At 41.1% G+C, this 21,055-nt stretch overlaps 2 protein-coding genes across 4 annotated transcripts in view; one reads left to right on the top strand and one right to left on the bottom strand.

Moving 5' to 3' along the window:
- The window catches only part of vgll4b (vestigial-like family member 4b), a 39,030-nt gene extending 26,774 nt beyond the window's left edge, over positions 1-12,256 (top strand). For both annotated transcript variants that reach the window (XM_046075537.1, XM_046075536.1), the window contains 3 exons: positions 6,253-6,529; positions 6,895-7,012; positions 7,697-12,256. In XM_046075537.1, coding sequence (XP_045931493.1) covers positions 6,253-6,529; positions 6,895-7,012; positions 7,697-7,953 — 652 coding nt within the window. In that variant the 3' untranslated portion in view covers positions 7,954-12,256. The remainder of the gene's footprint in view (positions 1-6,252; positions 6,530-6,894; positions 7,013-7,696) is intronic.
- A 200-nt stretch (positions 12,257-12,456) lies between these two features.
- The window catches only part of atg7 (ATG7 autophagy related 7 homolog (S. cerevisiae)), a 69,084-nt gene continuing 60,485 nt past the window's right edge, over positions 12,457-21,055 (bottom strand). For both annotated transcript variants that reach the window (XM_046075535.1, XM_046075534.1), the window contains exon 19: positions 12,457-13,818. In XM_046075535.1, coding sequence (XP_045931491.1) covers positions 13,786-13,818 — 33 coding nt within the window. In that variant the 3' untranslated portion in view covers positions 12,457-13,785. The remainder of the gene's footprint in view (positions 13,819-21,055) is intronic.

Genomic DNA, 21,055 nt, shown 5'->3' with positions numbered 1-21,055 from the left:
TGAACCCCCCCCCCCCCCCAACACACACACACACACACACACACACACACACACACACACACACACACACAGAGTTCATATTTCCAGAGATGGTTATCTGACACCATTCTAGCTGTTGGATTTTTCTGGCTGCTTCTGTCTGTGTAGCTTGTTTTGTTTTTTTTTGTCTGCACTGATTGCTCTGCTCCATGTTGACTGTTCTTGCATGTTTGGCAGCTTTTGTGTTCATTCTCCTCTTTAAAAAAAACAGTTTTCTCTGTCTTTGCTTGAATGGCAATTTTCCTGTGTGCTAAATAACAAGCATTTTTTTGGTTGGTTGTTTTTTGTTTGTTGTTGAGCTGCTTCTCGATGGCTTTGTTATGTCTGCAAGTTTGTAAGTTTCGATGAGTGTTGACACAGACAGACAACTGACACCACCGACTTGAGGCGGGGCTATGTGAATTCTGCATAAAAGTCCGATTGAAAACTTTGGCAGTCTTAGTGGCAGGCTGATATGTGGACATGATCTCTGTCTGTTCTGAGTCTGCATGTGGTTGTGCAGGTATGCACATGTGTCATAGTATGTGATGTCCATGCATGCATGTGTGCTTGTCCATCTGTGTGTGAGTGGGCTCCTTGTCAGGCAGCAGGGGCTACTTTCTCATTTTCTCTGAGGAGAAGGAGGAGTCTTGAACAAAGAAGCCTTATCCTGTCCACTGGAGCCTGCGGGCTGGAAGCTTGCTGCTGCCTGCCCGCCACTCTGCAGTTGTAAGCCAGCCAGTTTAAAAGTCCTCTTGCTTAGCTGTTTCATCCCTCCTTAAGAACGAGAGGCAGTCACAGAGCAAAGTCTTGTATAGGCTTTTAATCTGGGAATATAACTGCAGCCAGGTTACATGTGTCTCAGTGGCCATTAGGTTGGTTGAGAATAAGAATTTATGATATTTTCTGTGTAACCATATTGAGTGTTTTTTTTTAAATACTGTGAGTTGTTTTTCTCTGTGAATTACCAATAACACATAAGAGTTATTTTACTCAGTGATGAACCTGATGAGTTGACGTGCATCAGTGCTTGGAGCAAGCAATTCTTTGTTCTTTAGCCTGATGATAATGATTTCTTTACCCTTCATTATTTTAATTGCTGAAAAAAAGCTGGCATATGGACAATTATTCAGCTATACACGCTTTTCACATGATACGTAATCTTTCTTTCTCATTAGTGCTATGTTACTCTGAAAGGTAAGGCTATAGATCCAAGTTCCTCAGCTTGCTGCAGTCAGTACTGTAGCATACAGTAACTGCAGCTGCTTTCTACTGGGAACTTCAGCAGCAAGTTGTTCTCATGGAAGTTTCTCCATAGACCAAATGCAGAGAAAATAAGAGAGGGTGTGTGTGTGTGTGTGTGTGTGTGTGTGTGTGAGCGTGGCCAAGCCTGGTGAAGTCATTGTTACCCTCTTGTTTTACATGGGACTATTTTGCAGTGTGTGAGCATGTGAGGAAAGGAGGGAGAGCATATGGGTGTTTTTTTTTTTGTTTTTTTTTCTTTTCTGTGTTCTGTTGTTTTCTTTGCCTTCTTGTTGTGGTTGATCCCATATCCGATCTGTCCCAGCTTCAATAACAAAGGATTTTCTTCAGTTCTTTTTCTCTGCAGTCAGTTAACTGTCAAATGTGTGCTTGATATTTATCAGATCTTCTGCATGAAATCTGAAAAGATTTGAAATGGCTGAAAGAAATGGTGCAAGGTTTGTCTTGCTTTTCAGATTGGGCATAATGTATGATTTAACATATAGCATTTCATTTAATACTTTATATTGCATGTTGTATGTCAAGGATGATTATTTGATTTATAGCAGTAATAGTCTGTGAACGACATCTGTTAAGGTATATTTCCTCTTGGGGTCGACTGTTCTATTTTAAAGGATACAAATATTATTGGTAACTTCCGCTCAGTCCCGCTACTAAAACCTGGACTGAGCAGAGAATGCAAACTGTGCTGAGATGTTTGTATGCTTTATATACATAGCCTGGGTAGGCCCTGTGGCTCACTTTGTGTGTATGTGTGTCCATTTTGTGGGATTCTGCAGACCTCTGCAGCGCCTGGGCCTGGTTGTAACCTGTGGTGAGCCTTCATCTTTTTTATTTTTTTTTTGGTCATCTTCTCCTCTCTACGCCCTGATTCTTCCCAGATGTTTCCTGTGTGTGTGTGTGTGTGTGTGTGTGTGTGTGTATCTCTCTCTCTCTCGCTCTTTATTTATTTCTTAAAGGAGTAGGATATGAACGTCTGCCCAACCAAAGATTTGTAGTGAGGTTTTCTCTGCAGACTTGGGAGCACAATTGTGAGAAACGGCACAGAACTTTTATAGCTCCTGTATAATATAGCTAACTCACCAAATTGGCAGTCTACCATAGAGCTAAACCTGGCACACACTTTTGAAAACTAAACAATATTTTTAAACTCCCCGGTTCCTATGTTTATATTTGTTTTATTTAGTTTTTCATTGTGGCAATTAGACAAGTTAGCTCATACAAAGCTGCTTGTTAACCCAGCAAGAACAAATTACAAGTTTTCATATTGTACAGGAATACAGATCTACAACAGTGTTTTTTTTCTAAGTCAAAGTCATTCAAACACATGGTCACAGTTGTGATCTTTAACTTGAAGACAGAGTGTCGTGTGAATGGTTACTTAAAGGCTATATTTAATGACAGATCTGAGTGTGTAATATTGTTCAAGATATATAAGTATATAATTTATGTATCAAGGGTTGGACTCTCTGGGTTTTAAATTAAGGGATCTTTCAGTGAGTGCCCACCACAGTGACTACCACTAATGCCAGGCTGCACATAACCTAGACTTTAGTAAAATAGAATCAAAAAGATATCTGCTCTCTATTTCATTGTGTCAAGCTGTCCATTCTGATGTCAATCACACAAGTCACACGGTGACTTTTTTTGTGGAGTTGTGGCCGGGTTTAATTGTGCTTTAGAACATAACCATCTTAAAACAATCAGAATTTGAAGCTTCATTTGAAAACCTCAATAAAATAGTACAGCGCTAGTGCTTTCTCTCACATCTATACAGACTGTACAATATTAGATCTGTGCTTCTCTCCCTGCCCCAGGTTTGTTGTTTACTCCATATTGATGCTTGCTCCAAGTGTGATTAGTAACCCAGTGAACATTTATTGTGAAATAAGATTAAGCTGCGTCGCCAACCTCTTCCCCTGTCTTTTTTTCCCCCCACAATTCACTCCTTATGCCTCTTCTTTTATTCAGTTTTTCTCCCCATACCCCTTGTAGGTGCCAAGTCCTAGTGTTCTTTACTTTCCAAAGGCGCTCTCTCCTTTCTATCCCCCCCCCGCTTTCATCCCCTCCTCTAGCTCCAGACCTGGCAACCCTGTCTCTTCAGCTCTATCCCTTGTTACCGCCCCCATCCTCATGTCTCATGTGTAGCCCTCGTCGTCCGCCCTTCACATCCTCTCCCTCTCTCTTCCCAGCTGCGAACCTAACGATAATTGAGAGGTGAGTAAGAGACACAAAGACACAGGGTGGGTTTTTGAATGCCTGATCCCTGGCATGAAATGCGGTCCTGGGTTTGGTGGGCAATCAGGCGAGGGGAACGGTGGGGGGTGGTGGTGGATTCGACAGCCACGCCATTCATTGGTCGGATTTGTTGATCCCGTTCGCTGGCTCCTGCAACGGCCCCTCTTGTGCGAGGATGTGGGCATGCCTGCTCTTTGGCAATGATTAAAGTTTGGAACAACTTCCGCAACCTTACTCAAGACCCAGCTGCTGGTGGGGTAGAGAGAGGGAGACCTTTATTATCTCTTTGCCTCTAAGCTAATCAATGGATTGTTTATATTTGAAGATAACAGAGTTATACAGGAGGACTCTGGTTTGTAGCATTTGATTAAAAGTTTCCTTTAGAAATCATTTAAACACTACATTCATTTTACTATGGCCTGGTGTAATGTGATTAACTCCACAATGCTTTTTAAACTATTTGATAAAGAATGAAACTGAAAATTGATGCCACTATAAGAAAACATGAAAGCTTTTTGGTGAGCTGTCGGTCAAATGTCTCCCTCTTTAACCCTCAGGAAGTTTGCTGTGTGTGTGAGGGGGGGCGGACAAAGACAGAAAAAAAGAAGAGGGGGGTTCCTGCTAATGTAAGCTCTCGGCACAAACGAAGGAAAATACCGACCTCACTCTTTCTTGTAGTAGAGGTCCGGACCATTCACAGTCTAGCTCCCCCCACCTCCCCTCAGCTCTTCCTCTATCCCCCTCTGTATTCTCTGGAAACTATTTATTTGTGGAGGACGGTGCTGTGGGCTCCAGATGCTTGACCCAGCAGTCAGGTTGCCTGGTCACACGGATCTACAACTGTTTGCCTGAACTTGGTGTTTTGCATCCAAACAAACCTTAAAGGGCCGCTGCAGCGTTTTCCCTCTTGAGTCTGTTGCGTATTGTCATTCAAACTCTTTCACATGGGTGGAGAAATGCCTCCACACGGTATCTGGTGAAGAATAAAGAGGGAATGTCACGTTAAGCTTATTTATAGTAAATTTGATGTATTTTTCCCAATTGAGGCTTCTATGATGTGTATTTTGGTCTAGGAAGGAGGAAGTCAGTGTGTATGTTCTGATTTATGAATGGATGTGTGTATGCATTTTGGTATGGAGTTGGAGAGGGAAGAAGAGATAGTGAGAGGCGAGACCAGTAAATCTTGCTCCCTGTAACTGGGCCTCAAATTGCAGGAGGGGAGTGGAGCTGCAGTAAGGCTGTAATACACAGTTGCGTACACACACACACACACACACTCAGCAAACAGACCACATTTTACGCACTGAGCAAAATAATTGCTACCTGTTAAACTGTAAGCGAATGTGCACAGTATCAGGCACCACCGCTTCACTACATATCAAAACATTTCAAAGTCATTATCATCAGAGCTGGGAGCTGAGGGGGAAAAAAGAGGCCAAAATCTGTGTTGTGTTAAACTGTCGTTACTTTACTCCCTTATCCTTATCTCTGCTTTTTCAATGATTAAAATATGAGCTCACCGATTGGAGAGAACAAAGGGATTTCTTTGCGGTGGGAAGTAACTCTCATTCATATGGAAAGTGTGTAGCCAGCCTACCTTTTTGTTCACCTTTAGTATTCAGCTCATGAGTGTGGCCAGTGTGTTGTTGAACAGAAGTCAAGGGAAAGAAAGGAAAAAAAAGTAAAAAAAAAATAAAAAAACACAGAAGAAGAGACATTTCAGCGACAACTTAAGCAGATTAAATCAAATGTTGGCAGTGAGATGCAGACAGAGACAACTTCTCAGCTCGTGTCTGTGCTGCAGGATTTTTCATTTGACAGCAGTGAGTGCAGCTGGCTTCAAGTCCACTGGAGAGATAAAGTTGATTTGCTGTACTGACGAAACCACTTTAGAGCTTTGAACTTTGTGCCTGTTTGCCCCTCTGTGCAGGGATATGTTTGGAGTCTGTCCATGTTGGAGACAGTTAGGAGAGTGTTCCTTCCTGCTTCCTAGACTGAACAGCAAAGAGAGAGAGTGCCTGTGTGTGTGTGTGTGTGTGTGTGTGTGTGTATGAGCATGTGCTATTACAAAACAGTCTTATCAAACCCTCCTGCAATCTGAGTGTGTGTATGAGAGTGTGTTTGTGTGTGTGAGGTCAGTATTAATAGCCTCAGAGCCCCATTTACAATTGTTCTTTTGTTTATCTTCTCTCTTCCCTCTTTACTCCCTCATCTATTTCTCTTCCTCTCTGGGCCACTTTTTACCTCTCTGTCTTTATTCGTCTCTCCGCTGCTCTACTTTTTCCTGTGTCCATTTTCTGCCTCAACACTCCAGTCTGTCCTCATCTTGTTTTCTTTTGAGCTCATCCCTGACACCTAAGTTTTGTTATTTGATCATTTTGAATCAGGTGCCATGTAGGTTCAAATACAAAGTTTATTTAAGTTCAAATTTTCTCATCAGATAACCTTTTCTTTAGTAGGAACGTCATTTAGCTAAAGAGCAAATATGTTATGGATCTGGCAAAACTTGAGTTTCAGTTTTTTAGTTTTTTCTTACTTAAAATTGTTGGAAGCCAAACCAAAATATATTCAATATGTAGGCCTATTCACGTTCAGTCTTGTTACTGGATTCAGAATCCACATGGTGCTATCAAATCCCAACCCTAAAATACACACACATAAAATAAATACATAACCCAATATGCATGATAAATTAAGGTGCCTCTCTCTGTCTCTACCTCCTCTGTTCCCCAGGAAACCTAACGGAGACTATCGCAGCTCTCCCGTCTGCAAGGAACAGAGCCGCAGCCCTATCGAGCGTGTGGTGGTGCCCAGTGCTCTGGGAGTCCACAGCAACCACCTGTACAGCCACGCCCACCACCACCACCACCACCACCACCACCTGGCCAGCTTAGCCGGCATGGACCAGCCATTGGCACTCACCAAAAACAGCACGGTGGAGTCTGCACGTAGCACCACAGCGGCTATGGCAACAGTGCCGCACACAGTCAGTGCCGTGGAGCGCCAGCAGGTAACTTGCACATCCTGTTTCTTTAGTTCTAGTACTGACTACATCTTTAGTAAAACCTCAATTCTGGTAGGTCTTCCACAAGATGACTAATGTGCTTGCATTAGCTGGGCTCGTCAGATGGTGGAGAGTAGAATTTCCTATTTGGCTTGTTGGCCAAAACATTTTTGAAGCCCGGGTGGTCACTGAATCATTCTCTCTCCCTCAGGCTTCAGAATTTCCCTTTTGGGCCGTTTTCTTTACATGAATATTTCCTGCATTTCTAACTCAGTTTTCTTTGTAGTTACTCTTCTCGCACCTGCTCTTGACACAATCGTTTGTTGTTTTTGGAGATCCCTAAATGTTGAGTTTGTGTCCTTGTGTTTCAGAATCGTCCTTCAGTGATCACATGCGCCCCAGCTAACAACCGCAACTGCAACCTGTCTCACTGTCCGGTTTCTCACAACGGCTGCTCAAGCCTCTCTAACAGCTACAGGAGAATCAACAGTGAGTGCACTCATGCAGGTGTTCTTGTGGATGAAGACAGACAGACAGACACGTAACATCCTAGATTGCTGATAGTTACCAAGTATACTATATTGGGCACATGTGTCTCTAAATGTGAATGTAATTTTGTGAACAAACACATTTCCCATACAGTGCAGTTTTTGGGAAACCTCTCCTCAAGTACAAATCACCCTTCAGGGAAAACACAGCCTGCTTTCCACATTCAGTTTGACTTCTTTAACTAGTGAAAAAAAAAATCATCTCTGTCAGCGAGTCTGAGTTTCTGTTTATAGCACATGAGTTATTGTGACGACTCAACAGGCTTTGTTTTACTACCTTGTCTGTTATCTCTCTACGTAAAAAGTCACTTGAGGCCTTAGCCAAACATGCGTCTGTTTTATTTGTCCTGTCTGTGAGTGTCGGCCATGTTTTCTGTGGGTTGATAACTTTACTGTGGCCAGTTTTATGATCCCAGTGAAATCCCTATGATCTCATTGGGGTTAACAGTGAAATTTAAAACGGTTATTTAAAAAAATAAAATAAAATGCAATGAAAAACTGAAGTAGATGTCGGAGTTAGTATTTTTTCCATTGTCCTAAAATGCACATTACCAACGTTTCACTGTGGGAACTAAAAGCTCTCTCCGTCTCTTGCCTTCTCCTATCCCCTCCCTCCCTGTTCTAGCCAACACAGCCTGTGACCCGGTGATCGAAGAGCATTTCCGCCGCAGTCTCGGGAAGAACTACAAGGAGCCCGAGCCCACCGCCACCAACTCAGTGTCCATCACGGGCTCGGTGGACGACCACTTCGCCAAGGCACTGGGCGAGACCTGGCTGCAGATTAAAAACAAGGGGAGCCCCTCGTCGTCCGGCAGCAGCCCAAACTCCTCCCCCGACAGTCACATGGTCAATCACAACCACTCCCCTTCTGTCATCTCCTGAAGGAGGACGGGTTAAAGAGGGATTTGCCTCCCGTTTCCCCTGCCCTCCCAATCATCCCGGCTCCAACACCCATGCCTCCATCACTTTGATCTGTCACCAGCATCCCAGAGGAAATGCCTGCCTGCTGGTCTGCTAAAAACATCCAAAACCCTCAAACCTGCTTTTTCTTTCTATGCACTCATAGAGGATCAATCAAGCAATAACAACAAGGTTGTTTATTTTATTTTCTTCTTCTGTCCTCTGGTATGGGAATGCCAGACCGTAATCAGTAATGGGTGATGAGGTTCGACTTTGGGACTTGACTGGAGCATCGAGCTGCTCCTTTTCTCAATCATTCATCACCCGTGCATGTCATGCTTGAAGCTGAGCAAGTGTCTGTAGTTATATGTACATAGAGAGGCAAGACGGTGTTTTAATTATTAATTTTTCTTCTTGTTTTGTTTGTTTGTTTCTTTAACAGTAGTTCTGTATACTGCTTTTGCATTGTGAGATGCCTGACATTTGAAAAGAAAATTGAAGTGAGAAACACTTTGGAGAAAATAATCACAAACCACCTGACTGTGCTACCAAAGAAACCTCAGACACTGATGTTTATTCACTGCCCACCTCGAAAACAAAACAACAGACAGCCATCTTGTAATCTCCACCTTCTGTTTTATCTCTTTTTTATGTTTTATTTTTTTTCATCCTCTCATTCTCTCATTCCCCCCTCTCTCCTGTGCATGTGTTCTGGTGGTTTTGTTACTGTATGTGTACGCTTAAGTGATCGACTTGGTCTGATTTGCACTACTGCCGTAGTGGGTAAAGGGTGGCTTGTCAAAATTGTAATCTGGCACTGTACACACTGGGACTGATGGCGTGGACGCAATCGGGCATAATCCAGCTTTTGTTGGAACCTCTTATTTGATCTCCAAATTTTAATCTACCTGGATGTAATTTCATTCTGACCCTGACAGAAAAGTACATACCAGGGGACTGGTGGGCAGTATGAAATGTTAGAGATATGCAAAGTAATTTGGCTACCATATGATGTATACAGTATCTCCAGTATTCATAGTATATTGGGATAGTAAATATATTGGACCTCCCAGCCCTGCATACCTGCTCTAGGCTGTAAGTACATCCACTTTTTTAATTAAGCCGTGCTGATTGGTATCGGCGTAGACGAATATATTGCCGCCCCAACAAAAAGCATATAAAACAACTTCACACGCTTATATCTGTGCCAAATTGTTTTTCACAAGCACAGTCAGGTTATCAAGTCAGCTAACTGTTGGTGTTGATGGACACCGCAGCCATTATGAGAGATTAGGCCTGAAAACCCAGTTGTCCAACCTTCACTGTGTTGAAGGCTACACTCTGCTGAACAACGTGCTTTGATGTGTTTCATGGTCTTAACTGCTGACAGTGATGAGGGGATAGATGACGCCGTCACTTTGTGGTTGGGGGAGAAAGAAAAAAAGAGTCTGGTTTCTCGACCTGGGGAGAGATCATTCACATCTCTTCAAACGCGCCTTTTTGTTTTTGTAACTCTTTGAACACAGGTGTAATTATATTTGGCTTACACCCTGTCACCCCTCCCTCTCATACTCACTGTGGTTTGGTAGATTTCTACAAGGTTTGAAGGGTAAACTAATGCTTTTACAGATGCATGTTTTTTTTTTTAATAGCTGGTATCTATTAATGTTTTTAAGCATTTCAATCTTAACTACTATTAGACTTTTCATTTGGACGTTAGTTGTTACTTCTTTCATTGTCAGTAACAGACATAGACACTATACACTCACTGCTGGGTCAGTTGTACTCCATATTATTATTGTTACTGTTATTATTACACTTTTGTAATTGTTTTTCATTAATATCAGTATGGTAACAAACATCTATAGCGGGACAGCCTCCGGACAGGCTCTGTTTAACGATGAGAGCTGCGCTTCTCAAAACCACCTCGACCCGGTAACCGCCACCGCTCATCGCAGTGGTAGCGGTTATAGTGTCGAGTTGCCATTGGGATACGCAGCCCGTAAAGGTTTTCTTAAGATGTTGATCCATCAGTGGTACAGGATGCTACAAACTTCAGCGTGACTAAGCTGAGACACCAAACTGACACAAATTAGTCAGCAGGGCCTTGTTTTCCTGGAAAGCATCTCAGCCTGAGAAGAAAAGTTTCAGAGCTATGAAAAACATAGCAGCGAGATGGTTGCAAACAAAACACTTGATAATTTATGGTTATCTGAATGCATGGTGCGACATCACAGCTTTTTCAGCCTTCGTCAGTTGACTTTTTGTGTCCTGGCTTGGTGTCCAGGCTTTATTTTTTTTGTTACTTCAATGCTTTCTTTTCTGAACAACATTGTATTGTTGCTGCAGTGAAGCTAGACTGCTGCAGTCTGAGAAAATGAAGTGGGAAGAGCCTGTGCCAAGGTGGCAAACATTCCTCCTATAGGGAACTTTGTACAGGCCTCACACACACACCCAGCATCTCCACATCAACACACAGAGCTAACAACCAGCTGGGGCCAACTGTCCCAGGCTTTATTGTGTCTTTAGCAGAATTACAATGTGTCCACTTTTTTTGTCTTTGCATCATGCAAATTTGCAATAAAATCCGTACCGTACGATAAAGGAACAAACAAGCATTTGTGCCATAACAGAATTTAGAGAACTGGGGTTGTAACAGGTGGGCAGTAGAAAAGTAGCAAAGTACAGAATCATTTCATGCCCCTAAGCTGATGTTGAAAGGTGACGAGGTTCATATTCGTTTGTTTTAGGTAATTTTAAAAAAAAATCAAGTACATCCATTAAAGAGTTCTCTCCCTCAGTGTTCTAGAGCGTCCACACATTCCATCCTCAGAACCGATGTGACAGAACACCAGCTGATGGTTAAAGTTCTAGAATCTTCACATACACAACATTTTTCATCGTTTAATCTAGTGAAGACATTTCCATATCAAATAAGTACGTTACTACGCTTTGGAGGTGGGGGCAGTGCTTCAGGAGCTGAGCTTCTGTTAGCACGACCCGTCTCACAGCAATGCCCCCCCCCCCCCCCGATTAAGACTTAACATGCTAGAAAACATGAGGGAAAAGGGCTCAGTGTCATGGATTTTTGTTTTTCTGTTATTATCATTTCACTACCACCCTGTAGGTAGGAGGCTCTCTTTCTGCTTTGACACACTCCCTACACACTGTAGGAAAATCACTTAATAAAAAAAATACTTTTTTATAATAGGTAACTATAAGACCATCATTACGCTGTGCGTAACGAATGTACAGAGAAAAAAATCGTAGGTATTTTTTGAGGAACAATTAATTTGTTAATGATATGTAGCTATTTAATTGTTGGTTTTCCTGTCCTTATATTGTAATCATTGCATTTTCTTTTTTTTTTGTGAAAAAAGTTGATCTTTTTTGTTTATAGAGTTTGTCTTGTTAGAGTAAAGGTTCAAGTGCAGGAACACAGTAAACTTATGAAACCACAGTAAGCCACTGGTGTGCCGGTGACAATCGCTATTTCCATTGGTCCTCAATGTTCTGCAATCATTTAACTTGTGTTAAATCATGTGACTTCTGAACAAAAGTTTCACTTGTGAGCAAATGGGAGGTTGTCCTTTTAGTGCCCTCTTGAGCAATTTGCATGTTTTGCATTGATGGAACATAAATTTTGCCACTAGCCTGGTGAGTCTTGGCGGCCATTTCCAAGTAATTTCCATTGAACTATTAAAAATTAAATAAAATTCATCATGTCATAGTCATGGGCTAGCTTAGTCAAATTTCCACCATTGCATGTAAGCAATATAAAATGTGGGTTTTGAAGGCGTTTTGATGACAATGGGAACTGAGCTACAAGTTAAATCATCAGTCCCATTGAGAACATTTTTTTTGGATTGGTTTATAACACCAAACTTAACTGACCTGACTGCATATTTCTAATAAACATTATGGTCAAGTTCATCTGCTTCTTTACCAGTTGGTGAGGCTGAGATGGGCTTTGGGGATGTCGCCCTTGTATCTAATGTTGCTGTTCCCATCTGTGGAGGCCATTTTGCATCTGTAATCAAGTAAACATGAAAATTGTGCCGATAAATCAAAGAGGAGTCAGTCTTTACTCGTGACTGTACCACATTTTCCAGATCGTTTTTGAAATGGAAATAGCATGTGCTTCGTGGTAGTAACACTCTGAACTGTAAAAGAAATTTGTATCAAGAAATTTGTGGCTCTGTGTCTCCTACTAAAAAGGTTTTGGCAGGCCACCTTTTTTGTACGTAAAGTAGCCTCGATGAACAATAAAATGCTTTTAAACCACTGTCTGACTGTGTGGCTTCTGTAACTGTGCGTTTGTGGTTGTGCAGTGGTTTAGATAGAGATACTAGAAAAAGGGGCATATGGGTATTGGAAAAATGCAGGTACACTGAGTGTATGAAAGGACGTAGCATAGTGTAATAAAGGCACAAGAATGAAGTAGCACACTTGAATTCCACATAAACCACTATTATAAAACAGAAAAATTGTACAGACCTTTTATTCTAGTTTTTGGTCAATTACTTCCAGAAGAGAAAAAGAACGACAAAAACCTCAGACTACTCAATGATAAAATCCAAATCAACATCGGTTAATCTCAATTTTGAGAATAGAATCTGAGGAAAAAAAATCTGAATTTTGGATTTTTTTGGAGTCACAATTCCGACTGGCTAACTTCAAGGTCAAATTCTGAAACGAATCTCAGATCTTTTTTTTTTTTTCTCCACATTGTACTAATTCTCTTCCAGACATATCCAAGCCGCTGTTGACATTTACAATTCATTACACTGAAAACATTGTACATGTTAGCAGTTAAGACAAATACAAAAAGGCAGAGTAGGAAAACCATAACTTGCACAGACGAACACGAGCATGCGTCAACACAAACACCATAAAGACCTTCAGTTTGTCCACTGGCTCTTTTACATTAAACCGTGCAGTTGTAGGTTCCAGGTTGTCCACAGTAAGTACATCAGAAGCAAACACAGTTCAGTCGCTGAAGTTCAGCAATGTCTGTGTGCAGGCTTCCTCATGAGTTAACACCTTTGGGAGAACCAAGCTGGTTTTAGTAATAACTACTGTATGAATCACACTCTCCAGTAAACAGACAGGGAGATGGATGGATTTTCTGACTGGTCAACTGTGTTTCTGTGTTTTCATAATTCATCTGAAGCTCTTTTCTGAACTGAATGAGCGAGCAGATGTAGTATGTTAAAGTCCTGCCTAAGGACTCTCCAGCTAACCCATTAAATGTGTGATGGAGGGACCGTGGGAGGGATTGGACCTGTGACCATTTTAGACAAAAACAATAAAGCCCCTTTATACAAATGCAGAGTGTTTCTGTCTCAAACACTGATTAAATGTGACTGATTACACATAAGCAAGTGAGAGGAAGAGGTACATTCACCCTTACATACAACAGGTTCATACACAATGTGGAAACTTGTCCTGTTTCTAATGTAACAGTGAAAAAACAGACATTCATTGAATATTTAAGCAGTAAAAGCAATCTGATTCTTTCCCTGTTTATTATTTTTTATCATATTACTGCTAAGGGTCTAAACGATTCGTTTGACCTTGAATCCACATGAAGACTAATACGAATTCTAAAGCTTACTTTTCTGAAGAAGTTTTATAATGTACTTGGTTTTGATTTCTTGAATTTTATCAGTGTGTCCGCTGTTGTCCGCAAAGCCCTTGTCCCCTTGTCCTTTGTAAGTGCAAGAATTCTTAAACAAAACAAAAACAGAAAGGTGGATTGGAGGGTTGGAGTGTCCAGTCCTTCGGAGGCTCAGGCTTTGTTCCTCCAGTCCTTCAGATGCTCTCATCATCGCTCATATCCCAAATCTAATGAGAAAAAGACACGACAGAAAAAGATATTAAAAACACGGACGTCATTTTCTTTGTCTACAAAACAACGTCCATATCGTTCCACTAACTAGTCTTAACTCAAGGTCCAATTACTAGTCTTTTCGCTGTCACATCTAATAGCTTTCAGTGGCGTTTGCTCAGTGAGATACGGTAAAGAAAAATCCAGAAAAAGCTAGTAACTGGACCTTATAGAAGTTTTATTGTAAACAAACAAAAGCTATTTTTACATTCAGTGTTTTTCCAAATTGGGTGTGTCCTTGAGGTCTAACAAACCAGACGAGTGCATTCCCTTCCTGCAAAGCCAATTTTTATGTATTGTTTACATTCATGGTTGCAAGCCTGCAATCTTCTGTGCTGCCTTTTAAGTCACACTACAGCGATTTATATCCAACAACGCAATAAGGGCTCTGATCGTGATTAGCCTCTGATTGTGGTCAAGAGTGTTTGGCCTATAGAGGCTGCACTGATTTAATACACTTCTATTTATAGCCATGCAAGTTTGATAGAACTTTAAAAACAGGTGGAGACAGATAACCAGGATAAACAGACAGGATTTCCATCTTAAGAAGTTACTTGTAAGTCACAGAAAGATACACCTCAGAGAACACACAGGGAGCCTGCAGCTCCCCTTTCTTGGCTGCATGGAGAGCTTTGAAAATAATTACTTACAATCACGGCTAAGAGGTTTCTTACCAGGAAGTGACAGCAGCCATGTGACTCTCTCTCTCTCTCTCTCACACACACACACACCTCCTTTCCACTACTATGTCAGTAAACAGCCGCCTTCTTGTGGCAGCAGATTCTTCACATTCTCTCTCTGTAAGACGTAATTCACATACCTCTAACACTGTCTGGAATGTTACACACACATGGCTCAGAGTGCACACACACACACACACACACACACACACACACACACACACACACACACAGGTTTGACACATACACGCTGCATTCCTTTCAATGTGCTGCTACACAACTCAAAAGAGCGGAAATGTGAATTCCAGCACAACAACTGAAACCAAGTGAAACTCAGTGAAATGTAATAGAGTTAGACTTAATGGAGCGAAGATCTTTTTGTGCAGTTCGTACCAACAGGGAATACATTTTTGCACACACATGCAGATCCAAATGCACTATTAGGGGCCTTAAGAAAATCCATATCTAAAAGAGACTGTGAAAAATTTTTACATCATTAGAAAAAAAGTCACACTTTTCAGTCCAAAACCAAAAGATGATTGGCTATTTGATTAATTGACTGGTCGTATAAGCTCCATGTGACGATTACACACACAAATGCCTAAATCAAAACGAAAATCAAATTAAGATTTACAAGGCTGAACTTATAGGTTTCCAAAACTGTTTTTGGTAAGGCTTTAAGTTTTGGGTCCCAAATTACTTCCTGGTAACTTCCATAGGAGTTGAACATGCAGAAATGGGAAATTTGTTAATAAGCGAGCACACAATTCAACATGTTTGAAGAAAAAAAAAAAAAGAGTTTCCGATAAAGAATGAATATTTACATATGTATCCGCGCACTCATTCTTTCAGGGAAATGCTCTAAAATTAGTACCATACTGCATTTTTTTTCTTTCCAGGAAACTTTCTAGGAAACTATGAGTAAATAACAGATCTGTAAAATAATACATGACACTGTTTTTCTCTCTCTAACTCTTAGTGCTTATGTGTCATGCTGGTGAAGAGAGGTGAGTGTACAAAGGAAGTGCGGAGTGAACAAAAAATGAAGGGGATAGTAATGGCTCTGCCTCTTCTGCTCAGAGTATAGTCCACGTCCTCAACAGCACACATCAAGAGCTCTTTAGAGTTATTTATACTGTGCATCCATATTTGGCAGGTTCATGTGAAACGATCATTGTAATACATCAATATAAAATACACAGTACAAAACTCACTGGATGTCAGCCTCACTAAAACAGAGATGAACCTATGATAAATACTGCAAAATAGCAAGAGATGCTTCGAGATGATGCATTAAACCCAGTCCTTGTACTGGAATAGAAAAGGTGCCAGTACTCTGAACCACTGGCTTTTATTTTAGGCAACATATGCTGGTATGACTACAGTACATCCCATGTGAAATCTATTTCTGTATGAAAATGCTTTGTGTGTAAGTTCACGACCAACCAAGGTGCAAATGAAACACATAATTGAAACAATGAAATACAGCCCATTCCCTTTAAATTTTCAACTTTAATATTCGATGTTTGGTTTTAGGTTTAGTTTTTTTTAAGCTTTCTTTCCATAAGTGAAATATGCATTACATTAGCATTAACTACTACCTTAAAAACACCTCTAAAGCTGCGTCTTGTTTGTTTAATCACTCCACAAACCGTTAGTTTAAAAAAACGGTGTATGGTTTGAGGTGGAGTGGTGTGCTGTAACTATTTCTTATAGAACAACAGTTCATTCATCCGCTCAGCACTTCAGCGGAGCGTCTCTGGCTATAGTGTGGGTTGCCACAAGCGGTTGGTAAGCACAGGTTTTAGTATAATGGTAGGCTTCTGTATAGTCAAGATGGCACCAAACCTGGCAACACACTGTGAGGAAAAGACTCCAGGAAGATGTGCCCAGTCACTGTGCATGACTGCTTTTTGCCCCTAAAAACACATTGTCATTGTTTCTGTTTTCTTTCACAGGCTAGCTTCTCAGTGCTTCCAGTCTTTTGTTAAGCTAGGCTAACCATGTCCTCCATACACACAGACATGAGAGTTGTATTATAAAGATAATGGGTATAAGGAGTATTTCTGAAAAAACCTTGAACTTTTGTTTTAAATGACACATGCTTTAGACTTGATTGATCCCAGGGGGAAAACAACTATTCGTACAAGTTACATATAAACCAGTTCAAAATGCATCATTAATTGGCCTTAAGAGTAATTACAATGCCAAAGATAGCTACTAAATGCAGGGCCATAATGTTTGTGGAGAAGTTGTTTCTAACAATAAAAAGGTGGAGCTGCTAAAACCACCTATTGCCTCAGTGGGATCTGCAGCTAGCAACTGAAGCTTGCTACACGGAAGTGACAGCAGCAGCTGAAGTCAAGTTACCGTGGAGACACATTATTCCTTTTCAGTTTCTTTTTCCCCCTTTCGTTGTTTGGATTCCATTCACAACAAGGATGTTTCCAACACTGTTCTCTTTCTCTTTGGCTTTGCTAAGGTTTTAGTCAGAAGCTTACATGTATCTACATCATGCATTCACCAGGGAGGTAGCGGCGGCCATGTGGCCAACAGTCTTTTGTGTCAAAAAAGTTGTCTAACCTGTTCAGCAACATGTTAACCTGAGCAGCAGTCTGCTGTGCACAGGCTAAAACTGAGTGTGTTTCTGTGTTTTATTCCCGGGTTGTTTTCATTATTGTGACTTCAGGAGGCTTTTTCTCATAGTGTAGCCGGAGAGTTGTAGAGCAGTGTGGAGAATGAGGGACAAATTCATATCAAAGCTGGACGTTCGGCATTTCTGCTCCACTGCTGCTGGGGAGCGCGCATCAAAAGGACAGCAAGCAAAGAGCTCTTTGAAACGGAGCGACACTGGAGCCCCTCTCTGGACGGGTGCCATGCCGCACTGATGGCGTGTGTGTGTGTGTTTTGAGAAATCTTTTGTGCAAAATGAAAGAGAGGCGGGGGGCGAGAGAAAGGAGGCGATCTGAAGGGGGGAGACCTTATGTAACATGAATAGCTCCGGCAAAATGAAGCCAACAACTCTACTACACTCTTTCAAGCACGGCTGAGTACTTGGGATGTTTCTCAACCATTTACCTCTGTTGCTGCAATGCATAAGAAGATTTCTGTTAAGCCCAGATCAAAATAAATTACTTCTCGGTTCGGTCCAAGTAGGGAGCTTATTGAAATCAGTAGCTTCTTTTATTCTAAAGTAATTTGTCAAGCAAAAGTACCTTATCTTTTTACACTTTTTCCCAATGTGAAAAACATATAGTAGCTAACAATGTATGTCTAAATACAGCAGCCATGTCAAACTTTGGATTTGTCCTCATGTTGATGAGGTGTGCAATGGGGCTCATATAACAGCTATAATGTATATAAGTATTAGGAATGGATTTGTCTGCTCTGTCGCAAGCTGCAAAATTAGCATGACCAGCTAGTAAGCAAAGAAGCATTTCATACAGTTGGGGGTTACAGGTTATATATAAAAATCATGTATGTTACTATATTGCAGTTTACAGTAAAGTTAGTGGCTCTGTCCTGTTTTTGGATTGAATTGGATTTGGGGAAGTTTAACCTTCAGCAACCCTAGTTAATGTTATCTCAGATAGCATTATATTATCAAGTATCAAGTTCATAATTATATTTAGGTTGTACCAGAATAGGTTTACATGGTTTCATTTTCAAAAAAAACCATCATATTTTTGTCCTAATACATATTGCTAAAAGCACCTCTTTTCACCCTGCTTGTTGAACACTCAAGTTGAAGCATCTCACTTCTATACAATCTTTGTTTGGAGCTGCACTTGCGCACCAACTAGGTAAGGACTACTAGCCAATCAAAAGCAGAGTAGGGTGGGTCCTGACAAGCAAGGTAATGTGATTCAAAACAAAGCAGTTTTAGCTGGTGACTGTGACTTGACTTGACTGTGAAATGAAAGGGGACTGAAAAAAGATTTTACTTTATTTTTCTCATGCATATTTGTTGTTTTGAATGTTCTACCTTTGATACCAGGCTGCTACCAGTATTTGTCATGTTCTGACCATAAAGAAAAGTTTTAAAGCACAATTAACCATTTGACTTCTTTAACTTGCACAAGATGTTTGCTATTTTTTTAATTGTTACTATTGTTATTAAAAACATGGAAAATGTAACAAAAAAGCCATGTGAAAAGTAATTATATTTAACTAATGTTCCTCCCAGAAACTGTGTGTGAAACCAGATACTGTTTTCTTGGATGGGGCACTTAATAAGTTGGGGGCATGGGGTCCCCCAGAAGATTTTGAGCCTTAAACACTTAATTTCCTGCATTCTGGTTAAAATTTCTCCTCCAATTCTGCCTTTTCTGCACCAATTTATGGTGGAAATGTCGAAAAATTCAGGTGGCAGGTGACAATTTATATTATAATAGAATATAATCTAGTGAGGCTCTCAGGCATTCTTATTGCTTTTAAATATTTTCCTCCTGTAGATCAACTTATTTAATATCATCGCTGCTGAGTCAACACACATGATTAAGTCTTACCACCTCTTTTGTGGGGAAGTAACCTATTTAAATGTGTTTGTGGCCCCTTTTCATCTCAGTAATAAATGAATCCGTTTTAATTAAGTTATTGACTGGACTTTATTAGCTCATCTGTTAATAGCTTATCATAACTCAGGGTTTCCCACAGAATGACAGTGTAACTGTGGCGCGGATACAGCATACTAGCATCGAAAACCCAGCTGTATTCTAACATTAACTTAGCGCTGCTTTGTAGCTAGGCTCGTTACATGCTTGCTAATAACTTTTAATAGCTGGGTCTCCGACATTGACAGCGTTGTGTTGGACAGATTTGTGCAGCTGTGTTAACGAGGGAGAGAGAACAAGAGCTCGAGGGATGGAAGAGAGAGACAAGCGAGAGGGTGTGGTGCGCGAATACGCGCTGCCTGACGATTTTAAATAGGCCTAGTAAAACAAAACTAAAATCAATATGTGGCGGTCAGCATTGATATTGTGGCAGGCCGCCACAAATAAATGAACGTATGGGAAACACTGTACTTATCTGCTCATGTTCAAAACTTTCTGCACATTCAGATCTCTCCCACATATCTGAGTTCTCTGAAATGTAAAGAAAAAAAGTCATAATGGGAGACTAACGTCATTAGCCTATTTAAAGAGAATTCATAATATTTTACTACATGCTCTATACTGCATTATGTTACTGATTCGCTGGAAGTATCCCCTCGCCGTCTAACAGACAAAACTGAACGAGACGGGGAAGTGCTCATGCCGGGGGAAAAAGAAACTAACCGACAACACCTGTGATCAGACAGAAAGCTCACGAATAATTCCACACACGTTAACTTCAGCACCTCTGATAAAGTGCCAATGACAATCCCCAACAGAGCAAGACAGGGCTTCAGTTTTTAACATTTTTATAGCCTACTGAACCTACAGTATATGTTGTTTGGCACAAACTGTCTGCGACTCATCACTCGCTGGTGTCGCAGCGAAGTTGTTTTCAGGGTGAGTCTGACAGCGGAATTTCCCTCTTGTAAATGTGTAACCACTGCGATAACAACATGTTCACGGTGTATTCCTCAGAGAAATAAACACTTTTCCACCAAGAAAGAGAACGTTAATTTCCAGAGTTTACACAGTAAACGCCATGTGGGTAAAATTTTAGAGATGATACTCTGACTTCCCGTTCCCGTGAAGGCAGCACAAAGCTGCACCACAAGTAGCTGATGGAGAAAAAATACAGTCTCGTCCAGTCGCAGTGGATTAAACTGTCAGGTTCACAGGATCACAGTTTTTTGCAAGTAGTTTAAAGTTCAAACTCGTATTGTTGTGAATCTTAAGTATAAACTCGCCTTAGAATTTCCAACTAACAAACGCCCCCCAAAAGCAGCTCTGCGTCCCCCCCTTCCAAAATATTGCTTCCAGCGGCCCCCATCGTCCTCGGAACGCCCCCTGGGGGCGGTACCGCCCCCGTTGGGAAACACTACTCTAAAAGTTATAATAAAAACAAAAAGATTAAATAATTATTTTACTATTTATGTCCATATCGCCCAGCCCTAACTCATGCACTGCTGTGTAAAACTAAATATAAAGTACAATTAAAGCTGCAAGCAGCGTTGGGCGGGCCCTCGCACTTGTAGCGCGTCCGCGTGTGAGCTGGCCGAGTTGCACGTTCTGGAGCTCTGCCGGTGCGGCTGTGAATTTCCTACGCGGTTCCGACACCGCATGAAGGTGCTATATGTCACTTCCTGTGTCCCCTATGTGGAGCTACATAGCACTTGCCGCTATGAATATATATCGGTATTGACGTGTAGATGTCTGCGGGGTGGGAGAGTTATCAAGCACGTAAAGTTTGTTTCAGATGTGACCATGTACACTGAACAATAATGTACCCAAACAATAAAATAAATTCCTTTTATATTTCCCTGCCTTGTTGTTTATGTGTACATACAGAGGAAGAATGTGAGAACAGCACACATTTCATCGTTACTGTGTGTTAGAGCATGGGAGAACAGTGGATACTTTTA

The sequence above is a fragment of the Micropterus dolomieu genome, linkage group LG18, assembly GCF_021292245.1.
Source record: "Micropterus dolomieu isolate WLL.071019.BEF.003 ecotype Adirondacks linkage group LG18, ASM2129224v1, whole genome shotgun sequence".
NCBI classification, from domain to species: domain Eukaryota; kingdom Metazoa; phylum Chordata; class Actinopteri; order Centrarchiformes; family Centrarchidae; genus Micropterus; species Micropterus dolomieu.
Note: the sequence above shows the minus strand (reverse complement) of the source record. Positions and strands in the feature narration are given on the sequence as shown.